Source organism: Melospiza georgiana, chromosome 18 (assembly GCF_028018845.1).
Source record: "Melospiza georgiana isolate bMelGeo1 chromosome 18, bMelGeo1.pri, whole genome shotgun sequence".
NCBI lineage: Eukaryota > Metazoa > Chordata > Aves > Passeriformes > Passerellidae > Melospiza > Melospiza georgiana.
In genome coordinates, this window is record NC_080447.1 from 1,401,239 (window position 1) to 1,418,702 (window position 17,464).

General features: G+C 46.0%; 1 protein-coding gene across 1 annotated transcript in view; it reads right to left on the bottom strand.

Annotated features, from left to right (window-relative positions):
- Positions 1 to 2,471: 2,471 nt before the first annotated feature.
- The window catches only part of TMEM132B (transmembrane protein 132B), a 215,542-nt gene continuing 200,549 nt past the window's right edge, over positions 2,472 to 17,464 (bottom strand). Inside the window, exons 7-9 of the mRNA XM_058036938.1 lie at positions 10,863 to 11,136; positions 9,282 to 9,473; positions 2,472 to 8,109 (exon numbers count right to left, since the gene is read on the bottom strand). Coding sequence (XP_057892921.1) covers positions 6,955 to 8,109; positions 9,282 to 9,473; positions 10,863 to 11,136 — 1,621 coding nt within the window. The 3' untranslated portion in view covers positions 2,472 to 6,954. The remainder of the gene's footprint in view (positions 8,110 to 9,281; positions 9,474 to 10,862; positions 11,137 to 17,464) is intronic.

Below are 17,464 nucleotides of genomic sequence, written 5' to 3' on the forward strand. Positions count from 1 at the left end.
ACTCTGATCCAAGCTGTGCCACCTGATGGGCAGCACAGGCCACCAAACGTTGGGGATGCTCTGGGGGACATTATCCTGAGGGTCCTTCAGGGAGGTTTAACTTGCTCCTCAAGCTCAGGACCCCCTAAACGGGATTTGGGTGCTGTAGGAGATGTCACAGGAAGGTTAACTGCTCCCCCGTCTCAGGACCCCCCAAAGGGATTTGGGTGCTGTAGAATATGTCACAGGGAGGTTTTAACCTGCTCCCCACTCACAGGATTTGTTAAACGGATTTATGGGTGCTGTAGAATATGTCACAGGATGATTTAACCTGCTCCCCACTCTCAGGATCCCCTAAAGGGATTTGTGGGTGCTGTAGAATATGTCACAGGGAGGTTTAACCTGCTCCCCACTCACAGGATTTGTTAAACGGATTTATGGGTGCTGTAGGACCCTCCTGATTAAAAAAAAATCCTACAGATAATTCCATGGTATAAAGTGTGCATTCTGCTCTGCCTACCACAGGTTTAAATTGGAGGATTAAAATATCCATTCTTCATTTCCACTAAATCCTAAGCTGCTTATTTGGGTTTTGTACCATCAGATCCCATTGTTTTTTAAATAGACTAACCCAAGATTATCAGGAGGAAGGAGACAAGCCTTCATCCACACTGATGCTGACACAAATGGTTTTGGGAGCATGCTGCCCTCTGAGAGCTGCAGAACAGGTGTAAAACATCCCCAGCTCACTTTATTTCTGAAGCCAGCTGCCTCTCAGTGAGACAGCTCAATTCTGTTCCCCCAGTGAGCAGCGCTGCAGAACCTGCCCAGGTGGGGCTCTGGGACAGGAAAAAGGAATGCAGATGCTGCTGAGGGATGGGTGTCCCAGCAATGGCCAAACTGCCAGGACACAAAAATGTCATTTATAAAATCCATTTATTATTTCAGGCTTTGGAACACCAAGGGGGGACCAAGTGGAATCTGTGCCCAGAGCACAGCACAGAGCTGGTTCTCTGAGGCACTTCCTAAATCACACTTTTCAATCCATTTGTCCAATTGACTTCATACAAACCCACATTTCAATGCATTAGAAATTACAATGGTGCTCATTAAACCATCCAGGTGATGTTAAATTGCTGCCATTAGTGGGACAGCCAGATCCCAGGTGTGAGCAGCTGAGAGCAGCAGGGGGATGCAGGAGCATCCTGGGGCTGATTCCCTGGAGCAGCCCCAGCTCCCGAGCCTTCAGGGGGCTCTGGGTTTCTGGCTCTGCCAGAATTTCCAACCCCTGCAGCAAAATCCTGAGGCTCAAATTCCCTTTTTTGGCATTAGCCAGATGCTTTCCTGCAGCTCCCATGAGGAGCTCAGTGGTCACTCAAGAATTTCGAGGCTCTTGGAGTCTAAAGGGAGCTTCAGAGGATTCAGGGGGCTGAATCCAATTTCTGTGGTGGTTCCCACTGGAGAGCTCAAGGACAGGTTTGGTTTGTGCCTTTTTCCTTTAAATCTGACGGTGTTTGCCAGGCTCTGCTCATATGAGAGGCTCACTCTTGGGGCAGGGGAAGGAGGACGGGGCTGGAGCAGGGGACAAACCCTGGGCTGGGTAATGCAAGGACTGGTGCTGCCTTGGGGAAGGGTTTGTGCTGCTGTGGGGAAGGAAACACCTGAGAAATCCTCACTGCTGGTTCTGCTCACCTGGCAGGGGCACATCACCCTCAGCCCAGCCAGCAGCTCACCCTGACCAGCACCAACACCAAATGGTTTTTAAAAAAAAAAACAACCACATGAACATTATTTTTATTTCTCCAGCAAAATCTGTTTCTTTCAGTCTTTCATTTGCTTCTCTTCTGAAGACTCAAGTCTTTATTTCAGACATCTGCCTATAGAAAATAAGTATTTTTTTAAAGGGCACATTAAAAGATGAAAACTGAAGCTTGAATAACTTAATCAGCATACAAATTACACAGATATAAAAGTTCTGTTTCATTGTCTTAACTTACAGTTTATTTTGTACAGAATTCATTATGTTATACATCTAAGACTTATTATATTGTATAAATATCTGGGGTGTGATGTATATACATTTCCAGTGTTATCATTCAGCAGTTAATGTATGCAGTTCACAATACACTCCTGTGTATTTCAATGTAGTGCACATGATTTATAACCCATAGAAGAGCACATCTGCTAGGAAAAATCTGCATTTCCTTGGGGGGGTTTTCACCCCACCTCGCCAGACAAGGGTCTCTCCATTCTCTGATGGACTCTTTGCACTGTCTATGGCTGTAAGGTCTGCTTGTACATTCCCCAGGATGAGTTAAGGACCAGCAGCTCCAAACATGAACGTGGGGGGTTGGACAGGGGGGCAAGAGTGGGGCAGGGTCCCTAAGGGGTCCCTAAGGGTGGGGAAGGGCACGGGGAGCCCCAAGAGTGGGGCAGGGTCCCTAAGGGGTCCCTAAGGGTGGGGAAGGGCACAGGGAGCCCCAAGAGTGGGGCAGGGTCCCTAAGGGGTCCCTAAGGGTGGGGAAGGGCACGGGGAGCCCCAAGAGTGGGGCAGGGTCCCTATGGGGTGGAAAAGGGACACGGGGAGCCCCAAAGGTCCCTATGGGGTGGGGGAAGGGGCACAGGGAGACCTAAGAATTGGGCAGAGTCTTTAAGGGGTCCCTAAGGGGTGTGGAAGGGGAACAGGGAGCTCCAAGAACAGGACAGGGTCCCTAAGGGTGGGGAAGGGGCACAAGGAGCCCCAGGAGCTGGCAGGGACCCCAAGTATGGGGAAGGGGCACAGGGAGCCCTGGCTGGGCACTGTGGGGTGAAGGAAACAAAAGGTTCTGCCCATGGGAACTGGCAGCTCTCCCTTCCCTGTCCTGGGCACACCCTGTCCCTGCTGCCCTGGCAGGGCTGGGGGCTGCCACCAGCTTTGTTTTCAAAGTTGGCAGCGCCCCGTGTGCCATTAACCCCTCTGTGCCCACGGGGCTGCTCTGCATGTCCCGTTAACCCCTCTGTGCCCACAGGGCTGCTCTGGGCTCTCCTGTGGGATGTTCTCACACAGCCTGAGGGCAGCAGAGCCCCCTCTGCACCCCCAGCAGTCAGAGATGGCGTTGGTTTGGTATTTTTGAATCACAGGTATTGCTTCCCTAGGCACCTACTGAAGCAGCATTCTAACTCATCTGCTCCTATTTGCAGACAATTCTACTTTCCTGCACACGTACTTACATACATACATTTTGTGCCTTTTGATCACTTGGCTACCATTGCTTTGTTCTCTCAAAAGCAGAGACTCTTTCATCAATGTGTAAATGCTGTTCAGTTAACAGCAAAGTGGAATATTATATATTCCATAAATAAAATATTTTATTTAACAGCAATACTGAAAAATATTTAGGTGAGTGGGAAAATCGGGGGGGAGGAGATGTTTAAAATAATTTAAAATTGAATTTGCTTAAATTTATAGAGTATGCCATAATTTTGAAATTAAAATTTGAGATAATTTAAAAGGAAATTATCAACTCAGAACTGTTTTGCATCAGATACATTCATGTTGAATAGATTTTCCTTTCATCTTACGAGAAGTAGCATAAAGGCTCAAACCAGGATAAAATAACTCCACTTTATTGGTGTTATCCCAGTTTTACTGAAAATAGAGAGTTCTCTCTTCCCACTTCTTCTCTCTTTTTCTGTATTGCTTTTTTCCATGGTTGTATTGCCATTTTCCATGTAAGAGCTTTCATGTGATGACATGTGATGGAAAAGAAAAAGAAAATTTATGAACCTGCAGACCTTTCTTTTTTTCCCCCTATTGCAAGATTTGAAGATTGGGGTCTTTTTGGGGACAGCTGTCCCCAGTTCCAGTGTTTAACTGGTTCCCAGCAGCAGCTGTGCTCCTCCTGATGGGCAGGAATTGTCATTTAGCTTGGGCAGAGGAGGACACCACCTCTGTGGCTCTAAAACCAGCCCAAATTCAGCCACGGAGCCACCCAGACCTCCCTGAGGAGCTGACCCTCAGTGGCACATGGAACACAGCCCCAGGCACCCGTGACCTCCTGCCCCAGTGGGTTTGGGGTCAGCCAGACCCAGGAGCACCAGGAAAGTTCTGGAAAGGCCAGAGGTGTCCCCTGGTGGCTCTGGCCCCTCCCTGAGTGCCCAGGCATGAGGGACAGCCAGGGGCTGGGCATCAGGGACACCCTAGGGTGTCAGCAGGAAGCCCCTGAACTTTGGGATCCTCCAAGGGACAGTCTCCAGCTGAGAGATGGAGCCTCAGCAGGGCTGGAAGGAAAGGTTTCCATGAGGAAATGGAACCCAAAGCAGGAGTGGAAGGAAAGGTTTCCACCAGGAGCCTCACAGGAGTTGAAGGAAAGGTTTCCATGAGGAAATGGAAACTCAGCAGGGCTGGAAGGAAAGGTTTCCATGAGGAGATGGAACCCAAAACAGGAGTGGAAGGAAAGGTTTCCATGAGGAAATGGAACCCAAAGCAGGGCTGGAAGGAAAGGTTTCCATGAGGAAATGGAACCCAAAACAGGAGTGGAAGGAAAGGTTTCCATGAGGAAATGGAACCCAAAACAGGAGTGGAAGGAAAGGTTTCCATGAGGAAATGGAACCCAAAACAGGGCTGGAAGGAAAGGTTTCCATGAGGAAATGGAACCCAAAGCAGGGCTGGAAGGAAAGGTTTCCATGAGGAAATGGAACCCAAAACAGGAGTGGAAGGAAAGGTTTCCATGAGGAAATGGAACCCAAAACAGGGCTGGAAGGAAAGGTTTCCACCAGGAGCCTCACAGAAATGGAAGGAGAGGTTCCCATGAGGAAGTGGAACCTCAGTGGGAATGGAAGGAAAGGTTTCCATGAGGAGACAGAGCCTCAGAGGGAGTGGAAGGAAACACTTCCATGAAGAAACAGCTCTCTGTGAGGCCACGGCCTCGCTGGCTCACTGAGGCTTTGCTCTTCGGGCGCTTTGCCCTCTGCACCTGCCAGCAGAGCTTGGTTCCTCTGATTTCAAGAGTCAATCAATCTGAGGTCAGTTTGGGTCAGTGTATTGTGCAAACAATAGTAAATAGGGGGTTTTTGTTCTGCTCTCTGGTTGGGCCAAATAATGCATTGGAAAGAGAAGTTAGATTCTAAAAAGGGTTTTTATGTTGTTCGTGATAAGGATCATTGTAGGAATTCATCTTTCCTTATTTCCTGGATCACTGAAAGGGGAGAGAACATTTGTTAAACAACCCAAGACTTCATCTGACGCACAAGTGCTGCATCCCTTATGAAACAGAAGCATATCTGTGCTCTATTATTTTCTCTCCTCAAAATTAGATTTTAACAGATGCCATCTCCTCCCTGTGCAGTTCAGTGCCAGCAAAAGCAAGTCTCTAATCACTTATATAAGCCTGGTGTCCTCGCTTCTAGTCTCAATGTTAAAATTCCTGTATTTTGCTACAGTTACATTAAATATGTTCCCAGTTGTGGTTAGGACCCAAATGCAGAATTTCCTACCATTTTCTGGTTTATATAGAAATTCAAATCTTGCTTTGATCTGCCTAAAGGATGGGAGCTCCAGTATGTAAGGCAGTTGGAATTTGGCTCTTGTGGTTGTTGCACAGGATCCATCACAAGAACATGAGATTTATTTGGGGGGTTTAAGTATTCTGTAGATTCAGGTTCTTCCTAACTGTAATTTTCAATTTATCTGAGCCATCCTTCAGTAAAAAATAGATGTGATGCATATGAAATGGCAGCTTTGCTCTCCTTGATAAAATTGGGTAGTCCCTTGTGTGGCTGCAGTCCCCATGTGTCTTTTCTTCCCTTTTTAATGGAAATGGTGTCAAGTTTTTCTCTTTAATGGCTTCATGGCCAGGGATGTTTAGACAAGGCTGCTGAGCATGAACTTCTCTGGCCTGCTGAACTCTACCCCCAGTGGATTCATTAGCATAGAGAAACTGTGACTCCAAGCTTTGCTTATTTCCTACGACATTTTCCTTCCCACTTTATGCATTCCAGTGCCACATTTGACTTTCCCACTCAGATAATAACAGGTATTGTCAGCCAAGCTACTGTTTTAGCAAAGCATTTCCCTTTGAAGTATGTACTGGGTTTTTTTACAGGCTATTTTTTCATATTAGCAATGACAAAAGTGAACCCAGGGCTACTCCTTGATTTTTATTTTCCAGGGTTTATTATTATATTTACAGTTCCCTGTAAGAAGACACAACCCTTTCCCAGTAAGAGTTCTAATTCCTTTCTATGTTTCAAATACTAACGACCCATATGGAAAGGAGGAAGATAATCAGTGATGAAGGAGGTATCTCTGGGGGCTGAAGCAGATGAATAAAAAACTCAAATCATTATAAATATTACTGTACTACACTTTGGTACAACCAAAAAAAAAACCAAACCCCTTCAAAGAAAATATTTAATGTTCCCTAAGTCAAATAAAATTCACAAACAATATAAGAAGAAATTAACCACATGGGGTTTTTTATATCTGTAAAAAATAATAAGACTACTTGGCTGCATTGCACATAGGCAATAAAATGAGATTCATTCCAATCCCTTTTTCCGTGAGCCTCCTCTCAGGCTGTGAGCAAGAAATGTCCACTGTGCTTTACAAAGGACGACGACTAGAAAAAATCAATGCAAACAAACATCCCTTTCTTTTCTGATTGACCATTTCTCATGAGAGATGACCAACAAATGGAGTCTCCTCTGAGTCTGAGCGCAGGTGGATCAGCATTTTGCTCGAACCAGGCAGTACACAGCAACAGCCATCGTGTGTGACACCTCCAGCACCTACAGGGAGCTGCTTTAGGGGCACATCCTGGTTTGTGGTGAAACAGGATTAACTCAGCCAGCCTCTTGGACCTGCTCTCTGCCATCAGGTTATCATCTCAGGACCTCCAGGGTTGGGCTGTCTTGTTCCTATTGCTGACTGGACTGACTGCTCCACCATCCATAAACAGAAGGCATAAAGGTGATTACAAACATAAGAAAGTAGTTTTACATATTGTCTTGCAGTCTTTCCATATAGTCCCTAAGTTCCTTGGAATCACCAAGATTCATATCTTGGCATACCCATTTAATATTATCATCACTGTCAAATAGAATTGAGTTGGTGTAGGGGCCTCCATCCTCTGGCAGTATTGTTGTATATGAAGTGAATTTTACTCGCTTCTGCTTTGGCCCAGAAGGATTTATAGGTTCACTTTTAACTTCTTTTTCACAAAGGTACTCAGAAGATCTGAGGATATGATTATGAAGAGTCTTCTGAGAGCTCCCATTAAGGAGAAAGTTGCTTTCTTCAAACTGCATCCCTCTGTCAATCATGGTAGTGCACTCCTCCGATGGGAGCGAAATGTCCACTGGGTTTTCCAGGAGCTCCACCTCATTTCCAAGCCAGACCCAGTCATGGGAATGGGGGATGTTGCCTTGCTCACTCACAGCAAACCTTTTGTGCCTGTACTTCCAAGCAAACGCCACGCAGTTAATCAGAAACACCAAGATTGCCAAGCAGAAAACACAGAGCAGAGCGTACATGCCAATCTCCAGGTCTGTCAATCCTCTGGAAGTCAATGAGAGGTCACTGGGATTGCTTTCTCCTGGTATTTCTACCTGGGCAGGGAAACCTGTGAAGGCAGTTGGGTTGTTTTGAAGCTGGCCATCCTCCAGGGACTCCTGATCAATGGGAGAGATGAAAGTTGTGCTTTTGTTTGCATTGTCCTCAGGACCGGACACGTCCTCGTGGTTTTTGGACCAGTCTTGTGCTGTCCTCTCTTGCTCTGCAGCTTTCTCTATGGCATTGCTGGCATGGCTTTTAAAATCTTTCTCCACATCTTCGATGTCGTTGGTGCTCCCTTTCTGGTCCGAATCCTTCTGACCAAACTTCACCTTGACGTTTCCTTTCCCCATGGCCAGAACGCTCTTGCGCTTGGTCTTCTGGCAGGGCTCGCTGATCACCATCTCAATTTTGATCAGGGGCCCCTGCCCGTCCCCTTCTGCCACCACCACGGGCCAGAGGGACTGCAGGCTCTGGTGTGAGGACACCACCATCTCATCCAGGGAGGTGATGGCCATGGAGAAGTCCTTGGAGTCGTAGATGTCCAAGGGCGTCACCGCCCCGTCGCTGAACAGAACCCAAGCACTCACCACAGCCTCCTGGTGGGACAGGATGGGGGGAAAACAGGTGAGAGAGAGAGCACAAATCAGACACTCTGTTGTTAAAGTCTGAAAAGAATACAGATTTAACTTCAGGGTTTGTTTTTGGTTTGTTTTTTTAAAGAAAATGGAAATGTCTACTCTGCTGCTCATTTTCTTGCAGGCTCGTGTTCTCTAGACCACTGAGGCATTTACCTCACCTTCAGCAACTATCAAAGAAACACTCATGTAAATTCAATAAAAGTGCTGGAAAAAACAATTGATGATTCTTTTTTCTCAGTCTGAAGAGAGAAGCTTCTTTTGAATGCCGGAGCCTTATGATGAAAATAATCATATTTCCAACATCACGGTCAATTAGGTTTGTAAAGGACCCATAATGGGGAATTTCTCTAATGCTGCAGGGCCTCATGGAATGCAATGAGCAGGGCTGCAATGTGTCAGCGAGCCCATCCAGCCCATGGAACAAACTGGGAGGAGAACACATCTCAGTGCAGTACTTTATATTTTCTGTCATGCTTTCAAATGTGCAGGACTTGCAATATGGAAAAGGGATTGTGGTCTTTCCTGGGAACTGTAGAAACACTCATAAAAAACCACCATTTTTATGTTTGACCAAACCAATTTGTCTTCTTGCTGCGAACTGCTAGTGCAAAAAATATAGTTACACTTTCTGCACTGATGTATAACCTCAGCTCTATGGATTCTATTAAAAACCACATCCAGAATTTGTTCTGTGGTCTCATTAAAAGCTATTTAATTCCTCAGATTATATGGTTCAAAGTAAGCACAAACTCATCAGTTTTCAGCACTGCAGGTCATGAAAACTTCTGCACCTGCAGCCAGAGGTCGTTTTGGCTGAGCTGACTTTGTGAGACAATTAAGGACTGGCATTCCAGCCCTGCTTGCACAGCTAGGCTGCATTTCCCCACAGAAAAGGAGATTTTTGTGTCACATCCATGTTTGTTTGGCACTGTGCATCCCCTTCCCTGTGCTGTGAGCTGCCCTGGGAAGAGAGTGCAGGGGTCACTGTGCAGGGGTCAGGAAGATGAACAGCTTTTTTTACTGCTTTTCACAGCCATATATTCATTATATTTGCTGCCTAAAATGAACAGCAAATTCCTCTGCCAGAGCAGAGGGAGCATGAAATGAAATGATGCATTTTTGGGGCGTACCTGTTTGGGAGTGCGCAGGATGTCGTGGGCAGAGGTGGTGGCAAGGATGGCTCTCTTGTTCCCTTTGCTGCTCTGAAAGGACACGGACAGGCCTGACACCAGCTGCACCCCCAGGTCAGCAATGGTCACCCTGTCGTCCAGAACTATCACTGTCTTCTCTGCCAGGATGGAATCCGAGAGAGGGGACAGCACCTGGCAGGAGAGAGGAAAAGTCCTGCATGAAACAGCAATGAAGTGTTTCAAAGCCAGGCTGGCCTCTGACCAGCACACCACATTAATCCTGGGTTTGTCACGTCCATGTCTAAGCCAGAGCTGATGTTTCCCCCAAGATATTGCACTCATTTGCTGCTAAATTACTTTATCTAAAAAAATAATTTAATAAAACAACAAATCACTTCAAAAATGCAGCTTGATCTCGACAAAATATATATGATATAGAATTAATTAAATGGATCTTTGGGGTTTTTTGAAAGTCATTTTTGTGGGGTCTATAAAACTCCCTGTTAATGCAGTGCAGCCCAGGACAGAATGTAAGACACTGATTAACACTGAAACTCAGTGAGGGGATAAATAAGTGCTCAAAGCCTGGCTGATGGGAACTTGGCCTGTTGCCTTTCTAGGGGCACAGGACCTGAATGAAATGAAAGTGAGACTTGCAAAAGAACTTTGGAAATCCCACTGGGTGCCTGCCTGCATTTTTCAATGCCAAAACATTCCTGCCAGTTGCTCTAAGACCTTGTTTCCAGCATGCTCAGAAAGAGACTCATCTTTATCCTGGTGACAGAAACAGCTGCTTTGAGCCCAGAATAGTTGAGGTGTGATTTGTCTAATCCAACACGAGAAACCTGCAGCACAGCTCCCTGCACTGGAGCTCCCTGCTCTTTTAGGGTCACTGGAGAGGAAGAGACATTTTAAGGGCAGAAATCCCTTGACCTCTCTACCCCATTTATTCAGGTTGAAGGGAGCTGAGCCCTAAAATCCCTGTGTTGACTCCAGAGTGTGACCAGAACATTGCAGGTGTTTGCAGCCCCTGAGAAGAGCCCCAGGGCTTCCATTCATTTATTTTGATTAAGGAAGGTGCATGAATTTGGGCAGAGGTTAGGTGGGAACATGAACACTCCAAAAGGCATCTGAAGATTATCTTTGTGTCCATGGTTTGTGATCGGTTTTGTGAACATAAAAGAACTAATTTTTCAGATATGTTCAAGGATGTAAAGGTGCACGTAGATATTTGGTACAATTTCCCCACAGTTCTGCTCATACGGTCCCAGTGAAGGGAGAAGGAGCTGGCTGTGTGCCTCATGTCACCTCTTTCTCCAGCCAGAGAAATCCCCCTGTGTTCCAGTCACACTAAGATGGACAAATCCCTCCAAAAGCTTCACCTAAGGGCATTTTATGGAAGTGACAAACAGCCACAATGAATCCCGCTCAAACTTCCTTTTCCATTTTGCACGCCCATTTTTCCAGCTTCCTGGTTTTTATTATTTTCCCCCTGCGATCAGTGACTTTCCCAGCCCAGCCCCGAGCCCTGCCAGCCCAGGGGTGTGAGGCTGAGCCCCCTGTGGGCTGCAGGGGCTGTACCTGCACCGTGGTGATGCCTTGCTCTCGCCCAGCCAGCACCCGGCCCTCCTGCAGCTTGGCCACCTTGGGCTCCTCCACCTTCATGAAATCAGCCACCAGGTCCGTGATGTCGAACTGCCACTCCGAGCCCAGCAGGTAGGTCAGGTGGCCCCCCAGCTCCGAGGACTCGGCCACAAACTGCGTCAGGACCCTCACCAGGGCGTGCTGGTACTGCAGGGTGCAGCCTTTGCCCTTCTTCTCGTCATCCTCCTCATCCTCGCTGTCCCGCGTGGGCCTGTGAACACAGCCAGCTTGGTTACACCCCCAGCCCTGCAGCGCTCCAGCTGCACCTCCTCCGGGGGACATGGCAAAGGGAAGTGATTCCCACAAAGCTGGAAAAGCTTAGAGCCAGGCAGAGCAGAGAAACTCAGAGCCAGGTGCAGCTGCAAGGTCTGAAGGTAGAAAAAGTTACAGTGGGATAACAAGCAAGGACATAAAACATCAGCTTGAGTTTCAGGCTAAGATTGACTTCAAGACTGCAGAAAAATATGTTTAACAAGGCAGTAGAAGGTTTTAAGCTTAATAATGAAGTATTGTGGTTTGTTAACAGAAAGCAGACAAGGCAGCAATGTGTGCAGCAGGTGTAGGTGTGCTTTCAGGGACTGGCTAGAACAGCTGCCTGTAACTTTAGCAATATGCTATCAGCTAAGAAGTTTTCAAAATGCTCTGTCACAAAAAAATCTTTAGCTGCTGTTAACAGAACATTTGGGCTCCCCCTCAAGGCAGGGTGACTCAGATTACACCGTGCAGGACACCTGCAGCATTGGACACACTTCCACATTTGCTATCTGTCTCCCTTTCAAAGTAGAACCTGTGAAATAAAACTGCTTTCCCTAGAGCTCAGAGAAGGCATCACAGTGATTTGTACATGATAGCACTCCTGTCACACCTCACAGACTTTTTTGTCTGCTTGAAGAGACAGTTTACCACCAATATTTAATATTTTATATTTTTTTTCTCTTGTTCATTGCCTGGCACAAACACATGGATCCTCTTATCTCTTCCAAGTCAGGTATTAAGCAGTGGGTGGTCACACTTTTACTCATTATGCCCCCATGCTGTGGATTCATTGCTCAGAAATAATTTCCCTCCCTCCTGTATTTATTGAGCCTGAAGCCACCTCTATATCAAGGGTGGGAAATACAGGATGAGTCTCTCATTTTTCAAAGTATTGCAGGAGGTAGTTTTGTGGTTACTGTGTCCCTTTATCTCCTCCTTTGAAATAGCAGCTATGAAAAACTATTATAAAACAGAATTGCTTTTGTTATAAATTGTTTTATGAAAAAGCTGGCAGCCAGTAAGCTGAAAACATATCTAAGAAAAACCCTTGTGCTCTTCAAAATGACTGAAAGTCCCAGTGTTACAGAACCTAATCCACTGGAAATACATTTTCAATGCATCACTTGTTAGCTGAATATTTATATTCAGCCTCAAGTAAATGGTCTGTGGTGCCTTTTGGTTTTGTGTGTATAAAACAAGTGTCCATCATTACTTGCTGAGCGAAACATCATTGAATAACAGTGGAATTGTTAGGGGCAAGGCTACAAAAAAGGATTTCTATTTCCCAAAGAAATTAGTCTTAGAGAGTTTGACTAGCTGGGTATTTCAGGGAAACTTTCAGTTGTTCTCTCCCTGCCAGCACTGGTGTCAGTCTGAAGTCAGCTCACAGCTGGCAGAACAGCCACAAAGAAAGTTCTAGAAGGGGAATGTTCATTGGGCTTCTGTGGTCCACATCCATCCATGCTGTAAACAAATTCATGAACTCCTTAATGTTCCCACTTTCAATTTATTCCTCTGTTCTGACCCTCTCCAGCTCAGCCAGGCCATAACCCAGCTCTGAGCAATCTCAGACTTTGGCAGGACCAAGCTCAGCTCTGGGATTTGGGGATCTGACCCTCTCTTAATAATGCAGGCAGTACCATTAGTGCCTGTGCAGAACTGCAGAAAAACGTGCAAAAGCTGCTCAGGTGAGGAGCATTTGAGGGATGTGGGGCAAAAGAGCACAGAACGGATGGGAACCAGCCTTGTTAGGGGAAAGGAGACCCAGAGGCAGCGTGGTGTGGCTGGCAGGAGATGTTCACACATTCAACACCCACCCCAGCATCATGCACAACACTCCCTGCCTGCTCCTGTTTGTCCTGCCCAGGGCAAGGCCTGGAACAAGATAATCTGTAAGGTTTCCTTCAACCCAAACAATTCTGTGAGTCGATGTTTTATTCACATCCAATGGGTTGCTGTTATCTTTATTTATGTCCTTGTTTATTTCTACTTTCACTGTTTAAAACTTTGCACTGCTGAGTTGTCCAAGAGGAAATCTATTCCAAACAACTGGAGGGAATTCTCTTCCAGCCCCAGCTGATAAATATGAGCTGTGGAATGACCAGAGGGGAGGAATGCTGCTCAGGGGCACAGAGGGAGCACTCCTGTCCTTATTTCCAGCACTGGCGCCGTGTGGGCAGCCAGCATTTACCACAACAAAACGATGATTCAAGTCCAGCCCATTCCCTGGGGTATCCTAAACGCAAAGGCTCCATTTCAGCACAAAAACATTCAGAGATGTTGATATACTTCTGCTCAGAAACATGTTTTCTGTGGCAGACAAATGTGGAGCACCAGAAAAGCCTCTCCAAAGCCTGGGATGAGCAAGGCATGTTCTTTCAGTGCAGAGAGGGAGGTGTCTGAATTTTCTGTACAAGCTTTGCAAGTCTGCTTTGCCAGGTCTCAACTCAAGTTCTTTCTGGTTTTGTTTTATTTTTTAACAAAGGATATAATTTTTCCACTATAAAACCACAAAATCAAGATTTAGGCAGTAAGTCAGTGTCTGAGATCCTGTGAATTGCACAGTTCCCTTTAAACTCCTCATTAAAGTGTTTTCAGTAAGCTTAAAATCCTTCATTAAGCAGGAAGCTCATTTTCTGCTCAAAACAAGTCCTGGTGAACATAAGCTACTGCTGCATATTGTGCTTTTTTTCCCTTGGTCATCTCTGAAAATCTCTCAGAGTCCTCCTTAGCCTATTTCTTGCTGCTTGGCAAACTTGCTTGGAAGGCTTTGTGCTTTTCTGGAGCGAGCCAAGGTTGCCAGAATCACATTTAATTTACATTTCACAGAGGAAAGGCTCTGCCAGGGAGCTGAGCTGAAGCAGCAGCCTGTTCCAAGGGTGCCTGCAAGCACTGATCTAATCAGTGATCTGTCAGCTCCACGTTACAGACCTTGTCTCTGAGCAGTTGAAGTGTGTCTCTTTTAATCTGCACCCCTCTCCAACCAGGCATCACATTCTTGGGCCAGATGCTAATTTTCTGTTTAAAAAAAAAAAAACAACCCTAAAGAAATCAGTTTTGCTGGGTTTGGATTTGAAATACTCATTACAAAGAGTCGTATATTTAAAAAACATTTCCAACATCCCTAATTGAAAAAGAAATCTCTCTCAGATACAAATTACAAACCACTAGAAGCTGATTTAGTGGAAGCCACAGAAATAAAGCTGCACATAACTCCACTCACAGTTCAAGAAGAAATGTAATTTGGCACCTTCACAGATCTTGAAAATACAGCCTACCTATTAACAAAAATCTCCAAGGCCTTATCTCCAAAGGACATTAAAGTCAATTAACCAAAGGAGCAAATTTACAGCGTGTTCCAGCTTTGTGCAGATGCTGTTACCCACCAGTGGAATGGTTTCAATCCAGTGTCTCTTAATTTCACAGCTTTCCTTCTGAAGGGCAGCACTCCCTGAGGGTTTAACTAAGGCAGTTTCTTTTCTCCTGCTTTTAACCCAGGCCAGCTTTCCTGCTTTTGTCTCCAGAACTGGACAGGACCAAAGCAGAGCTCAATAAACCCTGCCTGAAGTGAAGCCTGTGCTGGTGGTGTTGGGAGCCTCCTGAAAACAATGTCCTATCCCAGCTGCAAATATTTACTGAAATTAAATTGCCAGCTTGTTCTGTGGGACTTTAGCCATGCAATTCCTATTAATGCAAGCTGAAGCCACTCATGCCATGTAAATATGTGTGCACAGAGCTGGTGCAGGAACCTCAAGAACAAGGTAATTATTTTGCAGATGCATGAGGAATAGAAATAAATGTTCTTGTTAGACTAGCAGAGTCTGCCTGGACCTCTTCTACACTCTAATATTTGACTTTAATTTAAATATACACCTGCTGTTTGCTGAGGCTGGGGGTTTGTGCAGCCCGTGCTGGCTCAGGCACCACTCAGGAGCTGGTGGTGGAGCTGAATTTCACCTGCCCAGGGAGGCTCCTCCTGTCTGCAGCAGCACTCACCAGAGATCAAGTTCTCCTCCTGATAATATTAAAGATTTGCCATATATTTGCAGGTGATCTGGTAAATTGTACTGCTGCTCTTACACAGGGGAGAGGAATTGGGTTTTTTTCCCAGTTTTTGGCATAAAAGTAGCCTGTCTTTTCCTTTCTGCTGACAAGTTCCTGCTTCTGCAGTTGTTCAGACCAGCTACAAACCAACACAGTTCAATGTGCAGGGGACATTTGTAAAAGTTTTTAAAGACCCTGCTTTCTTCATGGCTTTGTGGAAATGATTCAAAAGTCAGAGAGGCAAACATGTCTGTAATCACATGTGTTTTACAATTACAAACATGGCAGGGTTTACAGGGAGCAGCAAGACATTTTACTGGCTGGAGAGCCTTCCCTGGGAAGAACAGATGTGATCTGGGGCACATAAACTCTCTGAGGTCTGAAGGAGAGCAGCTGTATCAGAAGAAGAACAGCTATGCTGATGCACAAACGTTTCTTTTGCTAACAGCACCAATAAACACGTTTAGGATTATTGTAAACCCAGCTCTGTTTTGCCATCTGGCCCAGCCAGCCACGCTGTGGGGGTGGGAACGAGGCCCTGGGGCAGCCAGAGGAGATGAAAGAACCTCTGGAGGTTGCTGAAGTGTCTCTGCACAATCCCTGTAAATATTCCATCATTCTGCCTGCTGAATGTTGATGAATAACTTTACAGCAATGTGCAGTTCCTGCTGAGAACACAAGCGGTGGTGTGAGGACACCAACCCTGCAGGACAGGAGCAAAGTGGGAAATTGTTTTGTTTGTGGTGAGGTGAGCTACAAGGAGCCACACTGCAATCCTGCCATGACCAGAACAGTGACACAGTTTCAGTTTATTTCTGGGCTAAGTCCAAGGCTGCCAAAGCCTGTTGTGAGCGACTTTGGAAAGAATCCTTGAGTTTCCTTCAAGGACAGGTATCAAAAACCTCCTGCAAATTGCCAATATTGGCTCTCACATGAAGGTGAAGTTGAAACAACACAATGCTATGGCTTCACCTGCTGGGAAATGCTTGGATTTGGGGTTTTTGCAAAGATAAAAGCACTCTGCTCACTCTCAAACCCACAGCTCCTGACTGCAGTCCAAGTGTCTTGAGTGCTTCAGCTTATCACCTAAAACTCATAAAACCTCCCCCATGTTTAGGATTTGGGGAAACACATAGGAGGTAGAGGTATAAGCAGATTAAAAAGTAAAGAGAAAAGTCATAATAATAAAAAAGAGCCAAAATGAAAAGCCACTAAATCTCAGGTAAAAACCATCCAAATCTAAAAATAAAGGAAATGTAAAAACCTTATGTGCAAAGTAAATGTCAGCGTGAGCACAACTAATGCTGGCTCTGAACTATTGATTCAGAATAGCCCTGCAAAGTTAAAAATCCCCATGAATGGTCAATAAAAGGGGAGATCATTTGTTTCCTGCTGAAACCTTTGCTGCTCATGTGGGCATGGACCATCCAGGGGGATGGCACAGTGTCCACACTTTGGAAAATGCCTGCAGGACGTGGGCCAGCAGCTCCTGAGCAATCCAAGCAGCAGCAAATGCTTTGCACCACAACTCTGCACAGGCTGCCAGCTTGCAAGCAGAGCAGACTCTCAGACCATTCTCTTTATTTCAGCTGGCCAAATAAATCAGGAGGAGACACCAGGGGGGAAATTTCCAGCGCTGCCTGTAATGGGTTTAACTTGAGAATGCCCACGACTGCTAAGCAGGGCTGAATGTCTGCTCCTCAATAAACACCAGCCTAATCCTGCAGCTGTGTGCTCAGCAAAATCCCACTGCTTTCAGCAGGAGCTGTGCCTCGGGGCTGGGACAGCACAGGCAGCTGAGGAAGTTCAGTGAAGATTCAAGCAGTCAGCTTAAATCCACTCATTCCTCACCCAGCACAGCTCTTCCTGCCTTTGTCACTGAAGCAAACACTGCAACTTCTCTTGTGCCACATTCTCATCACCTCCTCTGTCATAGCCAAAAAATACCCACATAATCACGAGGTCAGTCATTGCCCTTCTCTGGAGCTTGTGATCTGATCACCCTGCAAATTGTGTGCCATTCCCTTGGTTCTGTGCTCTTATGAAGTGTGTGTAGTTCTCTCCACTGCTGTCTGGGCTCTTCAGGCTCCTCAGCAGCTGAGATGTTCTCCTGGGCACTGGAGAGCTTCAGCTGGAGCTGCCACAGTGTTCAGCACTCCCCTTGCTGCTGCCAGCAGGGCTTTTTCACTGGGTGATAAATCTGAGCTGGTGGCACGCCTTTTCCCCACTAATATTTTCCA